General features: G+C 40.9%; 1 protein-coding gene across 8 annotated transcripts in view; it reads left to right on the top strand.

Moving 5' to 3' along the window:
• nrxn2a (neurexin 2a) overlaps positions 1–26269 on the top strand; it is a 124266-nt gene that overhangs the window by 7705 nt on the left and 90292 nt on the right. For 5 of the 8 annotated variants that reach the window (XM_034605944.1, XM_034605947.1, XM_034605943.1 and 2 more), the window contains exons 2-3: positions 18227–19351; positions 21401–21424. In XM_034605944.1, the coding sequence (XP_034461835.1) occupies positions 18652–19351; positions 21401–21424 (724 nt within the window). In that variant the 5' untranslated portion in view covers positions 18227–18651. Of the gene's footprint in view, positions 1–1075; positions 1087–1781; positions 1785–18226; positions 19352–21400; positions 21425–26269 lie in introns of those variants that run through there. The other 3 variants (XM_034605945.1, XM_034605941.1, XM_034605940.1) reach the window with 2 other exon arrangements.

Genomic DNA, 26269 nt, shown 5'->3' with positions numbered 1-26269 from the left:
TCCTGGAAAAGTCACTGAAGCACAACAGGGACTAGTTGTCTTGGATTTTTTTTTGTGCATATATTTGTCTTTATGAGGAGCTAATTTATAGAACACACATCGAAGACGAAACTCCTTCTGAGTCGTTGAGAAGGGGCTTGTCTTATATTGTTAAACTCACATGGGCCGCTTTCATGATGCTGATGTTCGGGTTATTTGCATATTCCGAAGCAATTTGAAAGATGTGCACATTTCTCATTTTTCAACAGTAACAGAAGGACTCCATTGATCTTTGATATCTGCACTGTAAATGTTAAGTCCCTGACAGTCATTGCATTTGGATCAGTGTATGATTTGACAGTTAAAAAAAAAAAACGACATCTTAGCAGTTCAGCTCTTTGTGTGTCTGTGTGTCTGTGTGTCTGTGTGTCTGTGTATGGTTGTGCGCTTGTGTGGTTGTGCGCTTGTGTGTAGTTGCTGGAGTTCTTCTTTTAGAAGTTCCAGGGATCTCCCAACAGTGAGCTCTCACTCTCGCACACTGGTGTCAAGTGACTTAATAAATGCTGTCAATATTTAAATTTCATTTTCTGAAGTTTGCTATTTATTTTTGATAGTTTCTTTGAGCATCATATGCTAAAACAAACTGCCTCATTGGTAAACGAGAGTGAGCCTATTAATGGTTTTTAAAAACCAGCTAGCTGAGCGAGAATGTAATTTACTTTTTTTAATCATTCATGATAGGAATTCACTGCGCTGTTCTTTTTTCCAACATGCTGGTACAGTGACTTCATAGAAATGAGTTCATCGATTAATAGATTAGTTTATGCAGAATTAATTGGCAACTGCTTTTATCAAATAATGATATATAATAATTATTTATTCATACTTCATAATTTATTCATCGTGCATTTTTGAATTGTTGGTAAAAAAAAAAAGCCAATTTGCCTTTAGGATATTGTGATAGGGATTTTTCACCCATCTTTCTTTTATAGACCAAAAAACTAATGGACTAATTGAAATAATAATGGACACATTAATCAATAGTGAAATAGTGAGGCATCAGTTGCAATGATGTAATTAGCTTTACAGCTCCATGTGGATGCTGGAGTGGCTTTAACTCATAATGAATACAATAAGAGATGAAGGGAATGCTCACTATTGACCAGCAGACCTTTAACTTCATTATATAAGTATCACAAAGTAGAACGACCACGCAGATCAACATCATTTAGCTCTGCATGAAAAACGTTTATCTGTGTTATTCGTTTGAATGACGCAGAAGTGAGAGGGTGCCAACACAGAGGGGCCTGGAAGAAAAATCCAGCCGTGTTAATTCTGTCAACCAATACTATGGCGAAAATTAGTCACTGACCTAATTGTCCATTATAAAGGCAAGAGCAAGACTAAATAAAAAAGTAACCTTTAAAGATGAGACTTGTGACAAAATGCATCACATGTTTTGTCAACAAATTAAAACTAAATAATAATGGGAAAGACTGACATGCCACTTAACAAAAATGCCTAACATTGTTAAGACAACAACTTACAGAAATCATATTACGAAAATTTGGTTTAAACTAATGCACGTCTCTGAGTATTGGCTGGACCTTAAATGCAGAACACACAAACAGAGAAAGACAAAGTTTGAAGATCTTTATTATAAAAACTCAAGAGTGTCCGGATCTAACAGAGGCAACAGAGCAGGCAGACATCCAAACAAAAAGAACAGCGTGAGACAGGCTGAGGGTGGCAGTTCATGTAGAGAGGCATGTGATCCTGGACACAGGTCAAACTGGTGTTAGCAGGTCAAGACTGGTAGAGACTGTGTAGAGAGAAGCAGCTGTAACGTTTCTACCCCTGAGAGCGAATGAAGATGTGGCGGTGTCCTGTGGGATCTACCTGCTTCAGGTGTGCAGGTGAACTGGGACCATTAAGCCACACCCAGCCAGCTACACACACAAACATGGACAGAGGTCAGATGTGGATAAACAACACATGGGAAAGAAAAGGGTAAGATGGCAGGAAAACAGGGAAGGAGGAATAATAGAGTGTCACTTCCACCAAGGCCCAGCAATCCCTTTATATTCAAACAAGCCTAATAGCTACACATTTGTGGTAGTAACAGGTTTCTAGCCGTATTTGTTAACGTACTGGGGCTGAAAAACTACCCTCCTATGAAACTACATTTAAATCAGCAAGGTACCGATTTTTATTAGCACCAAATTGCACATACTTCGATATATACCTGTATATGCCAAATATATTAAGATCCACATATTACTTATTGTGGAAATTGGTGAAAATGTAGAAAAAACAAACAAAACATATAACACGGCCTATCTCACAATGTTAAACAAAATGAAAACAAAATGTTTTGTCTGGATCCGCCCCCAAAATGTAAGGAGTTAGTTTTGTGTAGTCTTGCTTACAAACAAACACATAAAACCACAAACAAACAGACAGGGGTGAAAACATCATTTCCTTGGCAAACGTAATGAAAGTCAGCTCAATTTAACACATAACACCATTCAGCTATAAAGGTCAAACCTAATTCACCTTCTGCTGCATGGCCATGTCAGGCCCTGCACTGACCACTTGCATGCATTTAAACGCTACATTTTTACTGTGTACACGACCAGTACCAAAAGTAACACAGTCCCACCAACGTGTTTGTTTTAAAGCGGAGCTGGTCTTGGTCTTAGACAGGAAGCATTTTCATGCAATAAAAGCACAGAGAGATATTACACTGCATTATCAGAATATCAAATGCATTCATGAGGCTAAAACATTTTTTCCACTCATTCCTACTTTGGCGTATAGAAATTGATGATGTCTGACTAAATGGCATCATCCTCTGCTCGTCCACACACATCACTCGAGTCATTATGTGTTGAAACAGGGTAGAGTGGGTGGCAAGCGGAGAATGTCTTTTCAGTCGGTGTTTTGAAAAAAATGAAGCCAAGACATTTAGTTCTGTTCAGTGGCGATCATGTTCCGTATGTAATCATTTCCCCCTCGAGCACTGACGTGTGAGCGAATAAATCTAACAGCAGATATGCCACGGCTACACTCTGTCTACTGATGTTTGGTGGACTTTGTGTCTGAGCCGAGCCGCTGATAGCCACAGCCCAGCCTCCACCTCTGAGCCTGGTGCTCTGATCTCGCTGGACCGGACAAAGATGTTGATTATAGTAGGTTCATTTTGCAGCGTGTGAACCTATGAGCTGTCTTGTCATATAAATCTTACATTTTGCGGTGGAAACAAACCCAAATTGCATCTCTAGGCGCAGCTTCTCTAATGGTATTGAAGGTGTAGCTACGTGGCAAGCAGGTGTGCATTCACTTCATCCTTTCTTACGCCTACAGTACATTTACATTTACCTAATGAGGGTACTGTGCATATTGCCATGTTTATGCTTGTAGCTAGTATTATATAGCTTGTATCTAATTACCTGGCTTGCTGGTTTGTGAAAATGTCAGCTGTTACTGCACCCCCGCCACTGAGAAAATAGATACTCCTGTTCTTTTCACATGCTCTCACTGTTTATGGCCTGTATACTGTTTCAGCAAGTAGACAGAGACTCTAAATGGGTTGTTCAGCCCATATTTATCAGACTTAAATGTACAGGTGCAGTGAGGACAGTTTCTTTGAGAGCCTGACTGTATAACAGCTTTCCCAGGAAGACAAAATGGCAGTTTGTGGAGACGAACAACAGGCACGCACAGACGCGCTCGCTTACACACACACACACACACACACACACACACACACACATTTCTTATGACACGCACGCGCGCGTGTCATAAGAAATCATGATTCAACACCATTAGTATTGTTATGTGCAATTGTTGAAAAGTTACTTTTACAATCCATATTTTCAAACAACTACTTTCATGTCTCTGAGGAAAAACATCACACTGTGAAGAGCGCGGGTACAAACATCTCATTTCTAGCACTACAGATTCTGAAAGGGTCGTACACCGTTCTGTAAATTATGCAACTTATAAATCATCAGGATAACAGCTGATGGAAAGATATGAGCTAACGGTCAAGAAGAGGGTCAAGTGGATGATGAGGGACAGGATAATGATGGCCGTGTTGATGAAGACTACGTGTATACCCGGCGGCGGGGGTCAGGATTCTGCTGATGCAGATGTTGATGAGGACGGTGATTATATCTCTTAAGCTCTCAGCTGAAGCAAAAAGCTTTTCACGGAACATTTGCGAAAAGAAAATGCAGAGAAATAGCAACTCATAGCAAATGTTGATAGTCGCCTATACTGTGCCAGTATTTTACATTAATTTGGTGCATCTATCAAAATGATATTTGTCAGTAACTTCAACTTGTTTTTCTACAAAACCCTTTTTATTTTACAACATAGTCCCAGGTCCCGATGCAGCATTATCAAAGGCAACGTACAAGACTTGACCCAGTTATGGAAAGTATCAAAGGAAGGTGTGTTTTCTGAAACACATAGGAAATAGATGCATATACATAAGTTTACTAACATATTACCAACAATTTAATTAGGCTTTGATACATGTTGTTTACATGGCTTCAAAATAATGGTGATCACAGTATGAAAAAAAAAATGCTGGCAGAAATAATAATCAAACCAGTATGTCCTAATAACACAAATTAGAGCTCGACTGACTAAGCCTATTACTTGTTTGCGTTTATGTTTACCAATATCTACTCATATGAAAAACATAAAAGATGTAGATTTATTTTCTTATTGACAAATAAGTATATCTGACATTTTCTAGTCCCTTATATCGATGTTGGCATTTGCCCCAGAAAATACATATTGGTCCGGGCTCTTTATATCCTTGCATCAACAGGCATCACAACACTCATATTAAATACCTGCAACACATGAGCTTTTTAGAGAAAAGCTACTGCGAACACAAACAGCATTACAGAATATATACCTGTAATCGGGTATCTTGTTGTGACTTATCAATTCCTCTTCACCAGCAACATTCATCAACTTTTACACATGATAACATCAGTTTATCAGTTCACCCACAGGAATGTCCATACTCGGAAACAAGGCCATTCTCAGTCTTAGTATTCAGATGAGAACATATATCGTATAACTAATGAGAAATTCATGCTCACAGGAAGGGACAAAAAAAAAAAAGTCAGATATCTTGTAATGGCGACTTGAGATGAGCACTCCGATCAGGTTCCTGTTCGGTTGTGCATCTGCTTGCACCACAAATGGATCAGTCCCCCGATCCAATCATGGACTTATTACATTTTTGGGAAATTTGCTGAAAACCACAGAAGCCCGGCTCTGTCCAAAGTATAAGAAAATCCACCTACATGCACCACTAAAGCTCACTGATTGACACATTGTGTTGACATATAATAATGACAGACCACCATTTTGCAGGGGGTTATGTGCTATTTTTTGGTCACAAGTTGCCTGGCAACCACTGGAGACCTTAAGCTCTGTTTCACGTTCCCTGTTTCCAGTCTTTACCGGAGCTTAACTCATCCAGCAACTGGCCGCAGCGTCATATTTAATGTACAGACATGAAAGTGGTGTCAGTCTTCTAATCTAAATCAATACCTTGTAATTCCTATAAGTGTCTTAAGACAAGCATCTATACAAGAGCTTTCCCCCTATAAAATACACACTAAAATGAAAAACAGATCAGGAGATAGCAAAGGATCTCATCAACCAACTTTAACGGTTTTTAGGTTAAATATCAAGCACTGAATTTTCAATATGTGAAAATTATTAGACCGTGCTGCTTCTGTGATTACTGGAACTGAAAATGAAGAGAAATTCCTGCTCTGATCACGTGGCGAGATCCCTCCGGGTGAGCATCTTTTCTTTTATTGTGATCATTAAACGTTATAACAGCACATGTGTTGTGTGTCCTCACCCAACACATCTGTTGTGTCCTCGCACAACACATCTGTTGTGTCCTCACACAAAACCCTTGGCAATGTTCCCTAAACACCTCACTTTAAAAAGAATGGAGAATAAAGGAGAAGTCGACATGTTGACTCCTGCACAACGTAGAGTTTCTTCACAGCAGTCTCACCGGCAAATTGAATACATTGTTGTTGGGCTGAAAGAAGAATCATCATTCAATAGGTACCAGTCTGAGGGGAGAAGGCTGTTTTGATGGTAAGTAAATGATAGATGGGTGCATTTATTTTCTGCTAAAACTCATACTGACACCACTGAAGAGTAACACACAAGATGTTGACTCCATCACCGCTGATGGAGCAGCAAATAATCTCAGTTCTCTCCCCCTTCCCGTCACAGAAAACACATGGGACAGAAATACAAAAAAAAAAATCCAGACAAAAATAAACACTAAATGTCACCTATGAGTAATTAAAGTTTCAGCTCTTGCTTTCGCCACTACAGATGAGTGCATCACCATCATGAAAAATTGAGTTATTCCAATGAAGTTACCACCAGAAAAAGACAGAGGACTGAGGAAAAAGTGGAAGGAATGAAATGTAAGATTCATAAAGCTGGGAGAGGAAGAGAGAGTGTTGTTTGCAACATGACACACATTCGAAGTGGAGACACTGACATGCACTGTGGAAAATACGAATCTCACTACCAGGCACCGAGCGTCTGGATCCACCAGTGCAGATGCCCATAGGAAGCACGAAACAACATCAGTATGTTCCAATTATGACTTCCACCAAATAATCATGTCTTCCTACACGGCAGGGGGAGAGGGGGTATAGTGTTTACTGAGTGCAGCACAGCACACTACAGAAGCTCAGAGACAAGAGCCAAGGTGACATGTGTGAAAAGAAAAAGCATCACCTTGGCATTTCATCCCTGAGCTGCTGGGAGGAAAAATATCACCAGGGCTCCTCACTGGATGACACCAAATTAAAATCTGGTACTTTGAGACAAAATGAAAGGAAAATGAACTCCACATGAGCATGTAACCGTCAAAAACACTTTTGACAAATATGTCAATTAGCTTTCTTGGAAATATATAGTTTAGAAGATTGATACCCGTCTATGCAGGGCTGTACAGTGCGACATATACATCACTCATGCAAGAAATGAAAATCTGCAATGTACAAATTTACCGTTGTAGCACCCTAGTGATACAGTTTTGTGTGTGCGCATGCGTTTGAATCACAGCCACTTGGGATTGTGGACTGTGATATGAGGGTTTGTGTTCTTGTGTATGAGGTGAATTGATGATGCATTGCTATTTCTGCTACTTTATGTTCGAGTAAAAACTATGTGCCCGTCTGAGTCCATACATCAAAGACCATATCTGACAATTCCTTCCAAACAATGTCTTTTTCTTTCTCAGGACCAGCTCGCTCAGACAGAAGCGTTACAACTTGGTAAAGGAAGAAAAGGAAAGAAGTGTCCAAAAAAGCATTTTTGGTCGGTGTCAAAAATGATCTCACACTTGGAAACGAATATCACAAAACCATTCACGTACAGTGGGTGTGTGCTGGTGTAAACAGGGAGCTGTAGGTGGTTGCTGAGTTGCAGAAAATGCTATGAACGAGGAAGTGCGATGGAGAACAGTAAGACCGAGGGAGAACTGCAACGTGTCAGCACCGCAAACATAGATTATGTTTACAGTTTTTTGCATTTGTGAATAGTACAAAGGAGCTAATTGCTATGTGGTTTCGGCATTTGCTAATTACTAATTTGTTCATGCTCACCTATTTATCAACTCAACATGTGGATTATCTCTGAAGTTGGTGATGCACATTCATATTCAACAATTTAAAAAAAGGAAATACAGCAAATCTAATGACCTTGGAATTATGGTGAACATCCTGCTGCAGTGTTGCACCCCCCTAAAAGGACGTGCAATCGAAAGGCACACTCCACAGACAGCGAGAAATACCAGGTGGAACTTCAGAAGTTGCATTGTGACATTTAATAACTTATCTGCTGTTTTGGATTCATGCAGCTTCAACCTGAACATCCGTATAGGTTGTTCATTCCCACCCTCTGATACCGCCCATGGGAGCATCTCCTGAAATAGCAGCCCTATGGCGGCATCCGCACTGGACCTTGGTCGTCACGGTAGCAACAGTAAATACGTGGTGTTTACTAGCAGTGGCCAACATGACCTTCACTGTAATCATTACAATAATAACATGCAGTTAAGCTTGGAGATTGGTTATGGATTAGGTTTCGTATAACGACGACTACTTTGTTTCAAATGGGAAACAATGTTCTTCTATGAATCTTATAACACGTATAAGTATTTTTGCACTTCCGGTTTTCTGGACCCACTCATGATTTTTTTAAGTCTTTGAATCTTAAAACAGGCGACAAACAAGTTAGACGTAATGCGACCTGAGGTTGTCGGGGACATTAAATGTCATGACGCCGAACACGAAAACGATCTAACTCTACTGCATTCACAGCTTAAGTTACTGGTTCTCACTCACTTTGTAAGAGGAAAGGCTTTTGTAAAACAGATGAAAGTCAAATCAAGTTACAAGACGAGAGCTTAGTGGGGGTGACGTTGAAGTTATGCATCTGTGGTTTAGTTGCCTCGGCCAATGAGGTTTTCTTCCCTGTCTGCTTGTTTGTTAGTTTGTATGTTTGTCTGTGTGATTTTACGCAAAATTACACAAAAACAACGGAATGGATTTCTACGAAACTTGGTGGAAGGATGTGTTATGGGTCTGCAAAGAACCTATTACATTCTGGTGCAAATCCAGATCGGGAGATTGCAAGATGGGGCGTTTTTCAACATTTTCAGCATTTTACCAGGGAATAATTCATGAATATTGATAAAAAAATAATTAGGGATCTTTAGGGAACTGATATTTATGATTCTGTGATATTTGTTGCAGCGTGATTGGGGACTGTTGGGCCAAGGCAGAGGTAGGCTTTTCTTGTTTGTTCATAGACTTGCATTATTTTTCAACTACTGGTGACTGTATCTAGGCCTTAAAAAATTCAAAAAAAGTTAAACTTTTGTTAATATCATAAACTGTTTTTGTTTTTCACAGAGTTTATTTGATGCAGTAATCCAAAAGCCAATGGGAATATCCTATCGGCTTTTTGTCGAGGCGACCAACTTGACGCTGACTTTCGGGTTGGCCTACAAAAATATGTCACCCCTGCGGCACTCTGTCAGCTGCAACAACTGGTTTTTGACAGGACAGTCTCAATTCCCTGCGACTTCATGACTTCTCAATGTTTAGACCTACTTTCAATGCAAATCTGTCTCACTTTTTGCATCAGACAAGGACAATAGTTCAACAAAATGATCTGCAGAGTAACCTGCAGTGGATATCGTGTCCTCCAACATTCAGTTAAAAGTTTCTGTTTGGAGATATCCTCAGACTGAGACAGGCCGGTGGATCCATTATGATGTGTTCAGCCATAAAACGCAGCTGCCAAAAGAGGAGATTTGACACAGCTCGCAATAACAGACAGATCAGTCAAATGAATTAAATTCATATTGTGTGGATGAGATTAGATACTAGATTTAATTAACACAAAACAAATCACAGCTTCTTGCACATGTGCAGAGAACACAATGCAGTAGACGCAATAACACGTTTACATTTGCCTTATGTGATGGAAGGCAGTTCACAGAATTGCATTTTATACATATATTTTGCATATTGTGACACACATTGAAGACAGAAAACATTATTTACACAAGAACAGGGATTTTAGCCATTTCCCCCTGACCCAAATTTCATCACATAACTCCAGCTGTAATTCAGGTACCTTTTTTAAGGCGAACAAAAACGTGGATGTCTCTAATTCCAGCATTAAGAAAGCTCCTCTTCCAGACTGGTGCAGATTCACAGAGGAGTCAGCTGCATGGCAAGCACAGACAGAATTTATTCCAACTCAAAACCCGGCGACAACAGCTCACTGAGGCAGCTTTAGTCGGCGCCCGGCAAACAGTGTAAGACGCTTCAGCTGGGCCAGACCGAGGTAGCAGCTTGTTAGAGTGATCCCACACAGCTGAGCAGCCTTCTGTGTCTGCTTCGTCCTGGGTGCCGCAGGGTGGAGGACGGGTGCTGTCCTTGTATCTGTGCTGTAGGTCCCCAGGCGCTTATCAGCGTGTGAGTGACAACCCCCTGCTGCCTTTTGCTCGCTTGTATTTGCATGCATATTCTATTTATATGATCTCAATGCAGCGGAATCCATGATTAAACTTTATTTCAACTGACCACAATCTCCTTGAGCTTCTACTCTTTATGTTAAATGGATTAATTATGGCTCACAAAAATGTCTATATTATTACATTTATATTGCAAGTGCTCTCAGATAACTTTGATAGCCATTTTGGTTGTGCGTCATATTCCTGTTTCCTCATTAGATTAACTGTAGATAACATTTCTATAATAGTTGCTATAATCATCAGTTAATCGCATCATTATTTTCTTGATGGACCATATAAAGTGTCAAATTAATTGACGTTGAATAATTGACTTATCGCTCAGGCAGCTATATTCCATCTTATCCCTGTCATTAATAAACAAAGGCTCACAGATTCATATGCAGACTCCTGCTGGCTGAATATGGTGTTGTGGGAGGAACAATAAGGTGGAGAAGATGAGGAGGTATATTGGGCACATCCCCTGAGGCGCATACACTGTGACCTGCAGTAAGGTACTTAAAGATTCAGATCACACTCATGGCATCAAACCGCTTCACCCTGATTTTATCTCTCTTTGGTAGTTAGGTCGGATTTTTATTGCTTACTGTAAATTGTATATTCATAAGATAAATGCGTACAGTCAAGCATAATGTAAAAAAAAAAAAAAATACTTTGTCACTTTGAGAAGTGGTGGGAATGATTGTTAATACCATTCCTGCAAAGTCTAAACTCTGCAGATCTTTAATAAAACCATAAAACTGACATTTTTGCTTTTGGGAGCAGAAATGCTGACGTGCTGTGGACTTAAGATTTGGTGGCGCATTGAAAATCTCCTGGTCACTCTCTTTGTCTGTTATGCATCAGTACTTCTTGCTGTGCTGACCCAGACTGTCTTCTGTTGTCCCAGTGGAGGAGAACAGCCTTAACAAAAAAAAGCAATTTTAAAGTTACTCCACCACATTCATAAAAACAAACATTAGATCGTTTTTTTTGAAATATTTATTACTTCCTACAATCTATTTGGACTTAATGTCTATCCATTAGAGATGATGGCTTGCCTAAGATTTTCCCCTGATTAAATATGAAGACGTAAATACATTCTGAACTGTAATTTAGGAGGCAGGATGACATTAGTAACCTGTCTCTTCCCAGTTATCAGTGAACACTGAATTATACATGTCCTTTTACTCTATCCTCTGTAAGAAGCTTGCATGTTTAAATGTGTCTTTGTGTTTTTAGAAATCAATTCCCAGTTTCACTGTAATTACTGAAACAAAGCAAATAGACAGATGTATGAATCATTACAAAACAGCAAACAAAGAATAACATTTTTTACACCATTAAGGAAAGCCTGTGCTATAAATGATCGAGCAGCAAAACGTGTAATTAGCAACCATTAGCAGCGACCATTGTGTCTGGCATCTTTAATCTCTAATCCACTGTTTCCAAAAAAGAAAATGAACCATTGTAAATTGGTCAAACCCATCTCTGCTCCATATCAGGACAAATTAGCATGTGTCGTTATTGCACTCATTCTTCCCGTCGAGTTATAACCATCACGGCTCTTTTCTTGTATGACATGAAATGCTTTGGTGATTCCGCAGACAAACATCACAGACACATGTATGTCTGTGATGTTTCACACGTGAAGATACGTCTTGTCTGTATCCTAAATGAAATCATTCAGAGGGCTTTGAACTTCAGACGGAATAATATGACATTAAGTATTTCTCCAATCACTGAATTATGAAGTATCATTTTTGCCCCGTGTGCCACAATTGCAGACATTCAGCCGAGGATAAACTGGGTTCACTGATTGGTCAAGTGTGTCATGTTCATATTTGACCCACTAAGCTAAAAAGTAATTCCACAGCATCATCATTTCCTCCAATATATTTTACACATAGAATAAAAAGATCCTGTGTGATGTAAATAGGGCTAACCCTAACCCATTGCCAACAAACGTCTGCAGCTCTGTGCAGCTTTTACCTGCTTCTAGCTTCTTGAGTTTAATGGCTGAGTCTGTTTTCATCAACAACCCTGTAGGAAAGATCAGAAAAACATATTATTTAGTCCCAAACTTTGACGTAAACCTAGTTTATCGATAGAAAAGTTAGATTTAGGGGCGTTGCCGATCTGAGGTTGATCCGGACAAATGATCCTGTAGTGTGAGGAGTTCACAGACATGATCCTGATGTCACCGACTGAATCAGAGCTTAAATATGTTTGATATTTATGATTTGAAATCGGGGAGCAAGCTGACGGGGAAGTGTCATCAACCGAAAGTAGCGTACTTGAACCGAACCGAGACGTGGGCCTACAGCATAAAGAAGATATTTTGTTTCCAATACTAGGTGCACAGTAAAAAGAAGGAGGACGAACTTGTGAAATTGTGGCAACAGTATGAGCAAAGCTTATTTAATATGTCCTGTTGGTTATGTAAGCACAACCAACTGACGACGCCGACGGTCCCCCTCTATGTTTGTTTTTACTCTGAAGTCACATTCGATCACGCAGGTTTCTGTGAGCTCTCTAGAATCGCCACTCAGAAATCGTTTGTTTAAGGTGTTTGGTCATGCATCTCGTGGTGTGTGTGTGTGTGTGTGTGTGTGTGTGTGTGTGTGTGTGTGATCAAAAGATTAAAAATCGGTTTCAACTGTCATTATGTCTGAAGTCTCCCACGTTATTAAAATCAGTTCAGATTTCAAAACCCTCGAGTCTCCCCCCTGTATTTGTGTGTTTCTTGCTCTTTGGGTCTAACCTGGGTCTAATTCTCTCTCCCTTCTCCTTGTGCATTTTCTTTGTGTGCTCTCTGCCCCTTGTGTCGCTTCATCTCCATCTCTCAGTCAAGTGTTTCAAATAGTCATAGTTTCATGTTCCTGGTATTTCGCTTTTTCGACCTTGCCTTTGTCTCGCCCTGCTTTGGTTAATATTAGCTCTCCAAACTCCCTGGTAAAAACCTTGCTTTTTGGAAACCTCTCCTCTCTTTTTGAGTCGTGCTGTTGACTCCGGTTTCCCCGTGGTTCACTAGTTCTGATAAAAGTCAACTAATTTAGCTCGGAGTCAGGATGATAATACATAAACGTAGGAGGAAGATTAGATCATTCACAGCGAGGAGCGAGCTGCTCTGCCTCAATAGAAAAGCTTATTATGAAATCTCAGCAGACTTGAGTTAACAGCTGACGGAGCGCTAGAAGAAACTTGAGAGTTAAACTCAAGAGTCGCGTCTCACCCCATCAAAGAATACAGGTTATTTCTGTAACATTCTACTTTTCCTGGAATCGCACTGGCACAGTCAAAGGGAATCTTATGCGCGCACACAAATGCTCTGCCAAAATGCTGTAGATAAGTCATTAGATATTTCTACCTTACATTGGCAAGTCATTTCCCTAAACATGCCCTATTTTGCTTCTGGCATCACTCAGACTATAAAGCCAAGGGTTGAGAGGAAGGGGGGGTAAAATATTACAGAGGTGTGGTGAGAAGTCGTTACTTCTAGGACAACTTTTCCTCAATGCACGGACCCATGACAGACCCATACCTCTAGTAGATTGGCCGTGCATATTGAGTGTGGCTTTCCTCAAATTTGCTCCTGTAGGTCTATTGGAATTGCTTTCATAGCCGTGCAGGCTCCATTTAGAGAATGACGGGGCGTTCAACCTCTGCTGGTCCTCTAATTGGAAAACTGATGAGTGAAAAGAATAGAGCTTAACAGCTGGGGAACAATAAATGCGCCGTACATCGGGGGGACAAATGCCGCATTCTTCTGCACTGTAACCCCCAGAACCTGCTCAGGTAAAAAGTAGAAGAGACCGGAAACAGTTCATTCAAGCAATAAAGAGAAAGTAATGTGTGCAATGGAGGCATGTAGACTTAAAAACGCCTGATGTGCCGTAGCAAACCTTTTCAACAAGAAATCTGTGACCTCACATACTGTCAGATCAAACATACCCAGGTGTATTAAACATTGATAACATAAAATACATAAAGTAACTGCCACAGTAGCATATGAAGACATTGGTGCCGTGCTGCTGTAAAACCTGATTCTGACAAAAAGTGATTGCCTCACACAAAGCATAGCAAAGTGCATACAATAGTCGGATTTGCATAATTGTGGCAGTTAAGTGTTTGCCGTTTCTTTCCCAGCCCACCTCCTGTTGCACCCTTTCACCTGTTAATGAACTGATTATTCAGAGAAATGCGTTTAAATCACCACAGTGTTCATCGAAACATTAGTATCAACCAGCGACCCCTGTTGTCGGTGTCAGCCGTGGATTCATGGATTCCCTGTATCATCATTAACTCTAGAACCTCTGGTGCATCTACAAGCTTTTCCTCTCTGGGGTAGTTTGTTTACTTTCAGCAGCAGTAACTTCTTGCTTATTGCTCATAAAGCTGCTTTCAGACATGCACTGAACTCCAGATAATCTCCTGAAATCATCTGCAGGGGCTGTATGTGAGAAAACAAATGTCCAAGTCAGTCGCTCTGGAGTTTCTCTGGAGTTTTTCCTGGCAGGTCCCTGGTAAAAAAGTCAGAGTTAGCCCATGTGAGAATACACTTGGATGTTATCCAGAGATTTCACCTGAAGCGATTGGATGTCTTGATAACTTTTCTAACATGCAACAGACGCAAAACTTTAAAAATAGGAGACACATATCTTCAGATATGGACGGTTACTTAAAGCGCATTTATGCACTCATGAACCAGACACTCTCCAGCTATAATATATAGTAAGACAGGACAAAAGTGTTGAATGTTGATTTATGGGACTTACTGTAATATTGACAACTTGCAAATTACTTTAATATTTGAATGTACGTACATGTACATGTACATGTAAAAAACCAAGTCTCGTGTTTTGTCGATATCATTTATAGATGAATATATTGATCAGCTTCAGTCTGTTTTAACTGTGTGCCTCTGAAGCCTCATACTTTACTGTCAGGAGACGTTTGATTATCCTCTACATTGCATTGTTTGTACTGACGGGATGTGTAAAATGTTCCTGTGATCATAAGTGAATGATATTTTCAAATTCACCATTGCCCATATCATTTTTAGAAAATAAATTATCTATCATGGTTTTATGATTATAGATTACCAAGCATACACATATTGTTGGCTTCTATTTTAACAACAGGGTATGAATAATGGTCAAATGGAAATGGCATTGCCAGACTAGCATCACAAAGCCCCAATGACAAATGGACCTTTGCATGTTTCCTCTGCCCTGTGTGTGTTTGCATAATAGTCCCGGAGACGTTCTTAGTGTTTGTGAAACTAATGTGAGCAAAGGGAGATTGGGAGTCACTGTAGGAAACACAAGGAATGTCAAAGTTACAGACGGATATACAGGCAATACATCTCCATTGGAGCTATTGTCAGCATAGCCCATGGTCATATGCAATTTTTATTTTTTCTATTATAACTAAACCTTATTTATATAGCATTTAAACACATTGCTCTTTGTGAATATTGCAGGTAGCAGGATATCAAATTGGCTGATTATGTGCTGTAGCAAATTAACTGAAATTTAGCATGTGTTTATTCAAAAATGAATGGTTTTATAAAATATTTTGCAGTTTGAATTGGGTCCTGGATACTACTACTTATGGATTATGGTTCCGTTATGTGTTTATCAGTGAGGTCTAGATTCTGTTTAATGTTCCTAATTAACTGTAAATGGAAGATTTTGGAAAATAGTCAAGAGGCAACGTCCCAAAGCACCTTATGCTTATGTATCATTTTATTTATATACAAAAAATACTAACGTGTTGGTTTTCTGTCTTTTGAAAAAGCAGCTGAACTCGACAGTATATGCACAACCCCAACAGGCTCTGAGAAGCATTTCACACAGCACGCCTGGCCCCGGCAAATTGCAATTCATCCTGTGAGGAGGGTGTCAGATTTTATGACCTTCCAGGATACAGCTATAAGGGTTTTCTCCCAGCCTGGAGCTTTTTGATACTTTGGGGAGAAACTGTGATGAGAACTGTGAATTTGATGTGATGCACTCTTTCTTGCGATGTCTACCTTCGGCGAATAAACCCGACTGTGGCAGTCCCTCATCAGCAAGAGAACCAATAGAGGCTCCAGAGACTCAAAACACATTTTATATCTCTCTCTCTGTGGCGGAGCTGAAATTGGGTTACACTTGCATGAAACGCCTTTGCTTCTGGCCGGGGACCGTCTGTGAATGAGAAAGAACTACTCTGTTTAACATAACATAAAGATTATTTCCCGCTTTCAGACAAATTAGCTGTCTGTGGTTCGTGTCAAGACCTCGATCTTTAACCTAACATTCTTTACAGTTGTCCCTTTTTATCGCAGACATATTGACTGAATGGATCAACACCTTGAATGTTAACTGCCACAGTGTCTGTATTATTTCCTTTTCTGAGGAGACTGGGTGACTTTGGTACATTTCGTGAATATTAAGAGAAGAAAGCTCAACATTCACTGTACAACCTCTCCACATCAAACAATTTGTGAGTTGGGTCAGATGTATGATGTTTGGTATGCAGCATATACAGTAGGCATCCTTGAAATCTACAACGTTGTACCACTCAGTTATGTAAAGTGGATGTAATAGATTGTAGCTGCTGATTTTGGTTTTGATCACTTAATTGGATCACACAACGGTATTACTCTTTTATGTGGTTTTAATGGGTTTTGGACGGCGGCGGGTTCTTTGGCACAGAGGCACAATAAGCTACATCAGGCTGTGGCTATGCACACAATACTTGTCTGTAGGATAGATTCATTATTGGCTCTGTTCTCTGTAGGGAAATGATTGCTAATAATGAAAAGATAAATAAACTCCAGTCTCATCCTTTAAATACAAATTTTGTCTCTTAGAATATTTGCAGATTCCCCAGACGTAGTTCCACAGGATGATTGGACTCACGTTGTTGCTTTCAGCCTGCTAGAAATGAGTCCGAGAAGATTTCCAGTTCAGCCAAAGACTGGTTACCATTGTTTGTGTGCTCATGCCTGGGAGGCACATAACCTCCTTTGTTGTCACAGAGTATTGAATTTTGTGTTTGTTTGTTTGTTTGTTTGTTTGTTGGTTTCTAAGACGGACCTCTTCCTCTCCTCTCCTCTCCCTCCCAGCCTCTGGCCTGCGTGTGCTGTTTAGCTGTAACGTCTTAGCTTGAGCCTGGGGAGTGCAGAGGGCTTAAGGGGCTCAACATCACTGAAGTTAGTGAGGCCATGCATTGCAGCAAAACATCTGTGGGGGTGCTTATGAAACAGACTTTTCCCACCAGCTTCTTGGAAATCAGCGCAGGTCTTAGTAAGCTCGGTGCGATTGGGTTTTGCCTCTCTGCCCAAACGTTAAGACACCAAGTGAGATGCCAGGATTGAGATGCAGCTTGGCCAAAGCATCACTGTGATGGCCGGATATCTGAGTGTCTAGGCTGTTGCTGAACGATATCCAGCAGCCAACACCAAGCTGTTTGAAATTTCCTTCAAAAATGCGATTCCACTGATGAATGAATAATAGCAATTAGGCTCTGTTGTTCTCATCTCCGGAGCTGCTTTCAGACATGCACTGAAGTCTGGACATTTTCCCGGAATTTTCCAGAAGGGCTGTATGTGAAAACGCAAATATCCAAGTCAATTGCTCCAGATATTGTTCAGAACTCGTACCCGCTAGCCCCTCCAGGAAAATATCAGAGTGAGCCCATGTGAGATTCCAACAGGAAATGTTGAAACCTATACAAATATATACACATATAAGACCCAGACAAAGATGTCAACTTAAAAGACTACGAGATTTGAGAGCTTTTGATGATAAGATTTAATATTAAAATTAAAAGTTCTTGAATCGAAACATAAACAAGTGATTTCCACAGCAGAATTTATACATGATGTTCTGCCACCTCTCGCCTGAGTGTTCCAGACTTTTCCTGTTGTTGGGAACGTATCTGACATGTACAATCTCCTGCTGCTCCTACACTCAATTTCCTACACTTATTTGAGCGTGCCTGAAAACAGCTCATGTTTACCTCTCTGCCATTTTAAAGATGTTAGGTGTTTGATTTGTTTTTCAAAATGACTGTTGATCATTTGCATGTATTTGTACAGTAGATTGTTATTAATCTTTCCAGCTATTCATTGCATGTTCTTCTTTTGTGTCGTAGGATGTTGAGAGGCTGAGGAGTATTGGCGGCTGCACCTAGGCTGCGTGCCTAGCTAGCCCGTGGAGAACTGACAGGAACAGTACTGGATGGAGGCCAAGACATTGGATGGCGAAGACGAGGAAGCACACAGTACTGTGGCTCACTGGTGTTATTTGTTCTCTTTCTTAGCTGATCCAAAGTAGATGCAAAGTGTTCTGCGATGTACCTCCTTTGTTCACTCTGTCACGCACGGAGAGATGGCAAAAAGAATCAGGATAGTCATTCGAGGCTAAAGAAACAATTTTTTCTGCATGTGGGATTTGCACTCGTATTTCAGAAAATTTGAAGGTGATAACAAAGTGTGGACTCTAGAAAACAGTTTCATCCACACAGCTGTGTTGGATCAGAGACAATAAGGAAGCCAGTAGTTATAGATAGTATTCATCATGGGCTGGTGTCAAGGCAAGGCTTCCTGGTTACTCTTGTTAGCTGGGTTGGTGCTTACAGGAATAGCTTTGGAGTATGAAGGGGTTCCTGGTCAGTGGACACGCTACGGCCAGTGGGATGCCAAGACAACAGGTGAGCTCAGCTTTATTCTGAAAAGCAACGCCAGCAAAGCCCTGGTGCTCTATCTGGATGACGGAGGGAACTGCGACTTCCTGGAGCTCCTTATCGCAGACGGGAGGCTCCAGGTGCGCTTCACCATCCACTGTGCTGAACCAGCCTCCCTGCACACAGAGACACGCATCAACGACCAGCGGTGGCACCGAGTCCTCCTCTCTCGCAACTTCAGAGAGACCAGGCTGGTGGTGGACAACGAGGAGAAAGTGGCCGAGGTGAAGTCCAAGAGGAAAGAGATGGTTGTGGCCAGCGACCTCTACGTGGGCGGGATTCCACCTGACGTTCGTCTCTCTGCCCTGACGTCAAGCACGGTTAAATATGAGCCGCCGTTCCAGGGCCTTATAGCCAATTTGAAACTGGGGGAGGCGCTTCCACTGCTGCTGGACGGCCAAGCTGTTCTCAGTGATTTGGAGTACATATGTGCCACACACTCTCCCTGCAGCAACGGCGTGTGCTCCGTCAGCCAAGGAGAGGTCCTCTGTGACTGCATCAATACCAGCAGCAGGGGAAGGTACTGCCATGAAGGTGAGAAACATACCATCCTTCTATTTCAGACAAAATTTATTTTTAGTCACAAAATTCTGTTTTGTGTGTTTGTTGTGGTTTTTTTGTATGAGTTTGGGACAGACCAACATTTAATAGTTGAATATGCCGCTATGAATGTTTTGCTGATCTGTGGCTTTGTGCTACAGCTAAGAGATTATAGTTAACACACAACGCTGTTTACGTACCTTTTTAAATACAAAATAGCGTTTATGCAGCTTTTCACGGTGGTTTATTCACCTGTTATTGTCCAATTTTTTAAAGTTTGATTCAAATTGAACACCATTGTTTACTGAGCATTATATGACAGTTCAGAGCACCTCACCTTGCCCCCAGCCCCTGCTCTCCCGTCTCCTTAGCTCCTTAACTCGCACAATCTCAAAGTCCAGTCACTGACCAAGTTTCTGTGGGTCCCTCCATTCAGTATAAAGGTTCCATGTGATGCAGCAGCTCATCAAAACAGGACTAAGACATACAGTGGACTTTTCCCTTTTTATAGCCATACACAGATCAGCTGTTCCTCCGATGTGAGACGCTGTAACCAAGGGCAACAGGAAAAGGATTGTTTACCCACCTTTTTATTTACCACTACAGCCCTGGTTAACACTTAATGGAATATTAAATTATACACCAAATGAGGGAAAGAGTTATGGAGTCAGTGAGTTGACTCATTTATATGAGATGCTTGGGTGGGTGAGTCCAGCTCTCTAATTATCCTCAAATGTCACAGAGGATAACATCTTCACAATGTGACATCCATTAGTATGTTTTGTCGACAAAACAGAAAGGCTATTTGATGCGGATAGTTTGTTTCACAGTGCAATGTCGGGAGCAGACTAAAGACTTTTATAAGACACACATCCGCTCCGGCTTCTTTTTCTTATTCTGTTTCAGTTTCCTGCAATTGGTCCAAAAGTCTGAACTTTCCCAAAAAATGTTTTCACACTGCGAACAAACTGAACCATGTTTTGTTTCATCCAAGACCACCTGTTTTGGTCAGACAAAATTTTGGTCAGTTGTTCCAGACCTTGGTCTGAGGCGCCTTTCACACCTGTTATTTTGGTTCAGACTAAACTGAAAAGTCCGAAGGTCGAAAACAAACCAAAGTATCGGTGTGAAAGCGTCGTCAAAGTCAGCTCAAGTTTCCTACTCCAGAAACCAGACCAATCAATGGATTCATGTTAATTTGCTGTCAATGATGGTTCTACAAAATGGGCTTGGTTTGATATGATGACTGACATAGTAAAAGCCAAGATGGCTGCCACAATTGCTGTACTTTGTGGTCTGTTTATGTTTTTCTGTCACTTTGTTGTTTGCCACATTTCCTTACTTTGGTTGTTTGTCGTTCTGTTCTATGACAATTGATACGTTGGAGAACAAAAATGAACCGAGGTGACGCCAGGCTACAAGATTCCCTCTCAGTAAATTTTAGTCATTAATACACATTTGGCTTTGAAGCTCTGCAGCCATCTTTCTCAAGGTCAGGGGTCATGGGTGGAGACGCTTCTGGTTATAAAGCCAGAGGTTCCCTCATTTAAACAGTGGACTCACAACCTTGAAGCCATATGTTCTTTTCTTTTTTGCTTTCATTATAAGTACTTTCTGCTGAACATCACTATATTAGCTAATAATACAGTCTTGAATGACAACCTGCATTTTTATATGCATGCCTTATTTAAGCGATTTCATAACACTGGAGTGAATAATGGATATAGATTTTACACATTACAATACCTGAAGTTATTTTGCAAGATGTCTGTCAATTATTCCATAACTACTACCTGTCTACCTGTGATTGTAAGTCACAGATATACTATTTATAGGTTTTATTGCCAGTATTTATGTCAGTAATATACATTTTAATATACTAATAGAATAACTTACCAAGCTGACAGCCTCTGGTATAACATCTGTCACCGTGCAAGTGAAACAGAAGAAAACATGACATATCCATCATTTGTATCAGATTTAATGGACTGCGGATGTCGTTCTGTGAGCATTAAACATGTCTGTTTTCTCTTGATTCTCCAGCAGCTGTCCAGAAAGAAGTGGAAGGTAAGACAGTGCATTATGTAAGGAGGATAATGATGAGTATAATTTGTGTGCTGTGATGCTCTTATTTGCAGAGGCTATAACCACAGCCTCCGTGTGTGTGTGTGTGTGTGTGTGTGTGTGTGTGTGTGTGTGTGTGTGTGTGGGAGAGAGATTGTGCTTGGTTATTATCAGGTTGTTATTGTCAGTTTGGACTGCAGTTCTGACATCCGACAAATTAAGCTAAAGGGAGACTTTGTATCATTGGTCACAAGGTCACTAAGGAAGTGCTTAATGTGCCGAATGCTCATTGTATGTATAATCAGTGGGCTCAAGGTGACTGGAGAGGTCTGCAGTGCAGGGTGTCTCTGAATACGGGGAGCGTTCATATACAGAGAAACTGACTGTACAGAAATACTTTGTTCAATTATTTATAACTTCTGTATTTTTCCTCTCTCTCTCCAGAGCTTTTTTCTTTATGTAAACTACTGTTTGCTGTACAGATTAAGTCTTATATTCTCTAAGATCAGTATGTGGACATGATGGCATGAATCCTCTGGTAACAACTGAGTACTGAGGCCTTCACAGTCATCAAATTATAATGATATTTGCTTTATATTTATATTTGTAATATTAAATTATTTTTCATAGGCACATATAAAATTAGGAGGAAAAGAGACATTATTGTCAGCATTTCAACTGACCATACGTACACAGGATTGGTTTCTAATGAGGTGCACACAACGGACGTGAGATGAAGATTGAAAGTGAGGAGGGAGATTTGTTTAGTTGGCATCAGGGTGATACATCCATCTCCTCTGTTAGGACTGCTGGTTCCTGTGAAAGGGCAGCCAACAGGCTCAGGAGACGAGCACAAGGTGCACTGAACCACTACACATTGTAAATCACTGTTACCGGCTCAAAATGCACAGACTTGTGCACACATGCTCCCCAAAATCCTGCCTCTGACACTTACAAATAGACTGAACTAAAGATCGCAAAATGTTACTGTAAGTACAGTGGATTTAATGACAGCACAAACATATATATTAGGGTTAGGGTTAGGGTTTTTTCCACAAACAAGCGTTAATCATTGTTAAATATGAGCAGAGATGGTATGGATCTGCTCACAGCCAAAAGGCAGGCATTATTAAATGACATGCTGCAAAGAGAGCACATCAGAATGTTTATGGATTAACGCTTGACATGGAGACAATTCCCAGTGCAGAATGCATGAAAACAACAATGACAGCAGCAAAATCACACTCACCAGATGCCTTATTTTCTGTCCTTCAAACCACTCCATGTGGTATTCAGCTGCAAGTCTATCCCGTCCTTGCATTGACGGAAATAGACAAATGTATGCATTAGCAAAAATCGCCTGCTCCCTTCAGAGATGGCTACGATGGTAACCCATATGCTATATTTGGTCTTGGCTGTGGGTTTTAAGTGGTGCGGGAATTATCTGCATTTGTCTGAGGAACTGCTCTAAGGCCGTGAAACCCTGGGCCGCAGCAGGTGAGTGTCCAGAGTTGTTCCTCTACAGTACGCAGCACGTGGGCTCCCGTCGATCCGAGTGGACAAAGACCAAGTGGGGCACACTCTAGTGCCGCAAGAGTGCAGCACCCTTTGACAAAAAAGAGAGAAAAAAACAGGTCTGTAAAGAAGAGATAAGGGCAGCCACCTCACATGGCAGATACAAAACTGAGAAATCTCTCAAACGTACAAGACAGCCTCACATCCCACACACATGCCAAGTGCACACACATGTTCATTGTTTCCTGTGTAAGAGCTTTACCACACTAAGAATACAGGGATGACTAATAAAGCATAGTAATCTTTGAAAGAAGGGAGGCTGGGTCCTGGTGGGCTCCCGTCTTTCAGCAGCAGTGACCTTGGTCTAATCCCTCATTACAGCACGCTCCATAATACTGTACTTTTCTAGGAAAACAACTATGGCAAATCTTAATCCTCATGCAGCGTTTCTTTCTTCTTAGATGTCTGCTAATTAATGTCCCAATAATGACTGAGAGGTCTTTCAACATCTGCTTTTCAGATATTTCACTATATTTATTCATTAAAGCAATTAAAATAGCAGAGCTTTACTTGTTAGAAGTACAAGTTCACGCTGTAATAAGCAGTTTGGGAAAAAATAAATCAAGATTTATATAGCTTTTTAGCAGCCACTCTGGCATTAAATCTCTACCTTATTTCTTTAATTAAAGATTTCAAACCCTTTGTTAATATAATATGCACTTTCTGGGATTTAAGAAATTGTTGATAGTTGTAGGTTAAAAGGTTAAAACAAAAGAGGTTTTAACAAAAGACGCCAAAGCATAACATTCGTAAAACGGAAGTCTAGGAGGTCAATAAACACACATGGAAATAAATACATGCCTGTCAATATATGGCTTTTAAAGTTAGGTGGCGCACCCTAATAAGTAACGTTTTTTCTTTTCTAAAGCAATATTTATTAATTGCCAATATTTTAAGCTACGGCAAACCTTAGCCAACATGGCAGCCCTCTGTGGCATACCACCATCACTCATGGTATCTGTCATCTTTTCAACGGCTAACTTCTTTTCCTGGTAAACCAACACTGAATGACAAAGGTCAAAAAACGTTATGTAGGTTCAAACCTTCATCATTCAGTGTTCAAACCAGCTCTAACATAATCAGCTGGGGTGTGGCCGGAGGTTTGAATACTCAAAGCATCATTCAGCTCCAGGGGTTTTTGGTATCTTACAATGAATATGGATTTACTCAAGGTCAGCATATGCAGACGAGTAAAAAAATGTGTATTAACAGCAAATATGTTACTCATAGATGGATGCTGTTCACAATGTTTCAATGTGTGAAGTCAACAACGTCAAACAGACGACAGGAGTGGGTTTTTGACAGTTTAAAAATATCACATAAATATTGTTGTGAAGTGAGTCCAAGTCAATTGGATCCTATGTATACATTTTAATAAAATAATTATCCATCACGTCATAATAAATTATTCTTTGCCCCGGTATTCGACTTGTACCGCTATAGGTGGCTCTTATTTAAAAATAGACAACCAGAAGATTACTGGTAGCAGAGGTAGTTTATTTTCAAGCTGGCTTTCCTCTCTAATGGGATTCTACAGGCATCTCTGCATTTCCACACAGTGGGCTTTGGATGTAAGGCTCAACTGGATGAGCATATTCAATTGGTGGCTGCTCAAGTACAGCGGCGGCAATGGCACAACTCCTCATCCACGTTTCTATCTAACTAAAGCCTAAGTCAAAGATTGCTTTGTTGGCTGAAGCTCTTTTCAAGTGTTTCCCACCCTGACCCATTTTGATCACCAGCATCAATGCCCATTAGTCAGAGGTGCTTTAGTCAGTGATGCAGGTCAGTTTTCCTCACCCCAGTGTTTGACAAAAATCAAAAGTGTTTGGAGTCATTTTAGCTCAAAATTCTCCAGGTCAAAGCTCCTTTTTTCCAGCTACACAGAAATCACTGGAGTGAAGGATTCGACTGGGGCATTCTCCACTTGACAAAGCAATGGCTTCTGGCTTTGTGGCTGGTTCTGGTCATTAGTTGGACAATGGGCAGCCTACCCACCTACCCTTTTGTAGAAAAGACAGATGGAAAGAGCTGTTACCTGATATCCCTCCTGATCTCTTGGTCAGAGAAGGCTCACAATCTTGCGCTGTCCTTTTAGCAATTTTTTTGCAATTAGCTTTTCTAAAGCATAAGAATGAGGAAACAGACACTAGAAGAAGATGATACACCAGCTCATGTCCAGTCAGATCTTAGTACATCTAGGGAGAATGACATCACCAGAGGGCTGGTGAGGGGAAGAGGAGGTTGCATAATTTACATGAAGTTGGCTTGTCATGTGGAAGGCACAGCCACAGTGGGGGTGCACACTGCAGCTCTTTGGTATATAGACAGGGTTGTGGGCGAATCTTGTCTAAGTAGAGGCTCAGTCACTGACTTTGCAATGGGACACTGTAACAAAAGCCTACGTGTTGGCAGACAAAAGACCTTCCCAGGGGTAATCATGTCCATTCCACATCAGGAGCTGCAGCCTTGTTCAGAAGTGTGAAGGAGATTTGCGCAGCAGTGACTTGCCCGTCCATAAAGTTTTAGCTAATGAATGAACTGGGACCTGCTGTATGAGAATCTCCGAGTGCTAATGCACTGATGAGAGGTGTTTGTGTTGGCTGGCTGCGTGAGGCTCATGTGCTCAGCAGAGACGCTGCATTGTGTCATCCCCATTTCCCTTTTGGCAACAGGGGCAGGTGAGGTGTGCCGATTGAGATAATTGTCTGTGTTTCTCTTACTGCTTGACATCCACTGAACTCTGGATATTCTCCTGAAATTATCAGGAAGTGGCTGTAATAGACCAAGGAAATCACAAGAGGCCCTGGAGTATTTCCTGCCAGCCCCCTAATAAAACTCAAGAGAATGTCCGAGTGAGCTCATGTGAGAATACAGCAGGATTATGTCCAGAGAGGTCGCCCGAGTGAGTGGGCACGTTGATGTAGAACTAAAAATAAAAAAGAATACAAATATCTCAGAATGAAAAAGAGGTGCCATGCACGTAGAAGACGCCAACATAGATGTCAACCCTCGAAAGACAACGAGAATCGAGAACTTTCGGTGGTAGGGGTTGATTCTGATACCAGACTCCTCCCCTCACCTCAACTGAATGTTCTGGACATTTTCGGTGAAAGTCCGGACACCATTCTCCTGACATTTTCCGGAGTTCATGTCTGAGAGCAGCGTCTTTGTCTGTGCTTTGCCCAGGACAAAGGTTTGAGAAACTTAGGCTGGAGGTGCACACAGCTGGCTCAACTTTTATATGCTGTAACCTTTAAGAGCTCAGCAGCA

This window comes from Hippoglossus hippoglossus, chromosome 14 (genome assembly GCF_009819705.1).
Source record: "Hippoglossus hippoglossus isolate fHipHip1 chromosome 14, fHipHip1.pri, whole genome shotgun sequence".
NCBI classification, from domain to species: Eukaryota; Metazoa; Chordata; class Actinopteri; order Pleuronectiformes; family Pleuronectidae; genus Hippoglossus; species Hippoglossus hippoglossus.
Note: the sequence above shows the minus strand (reverse complement) of the source record. Positions and strands in the feature narration are given on the sequence as shown.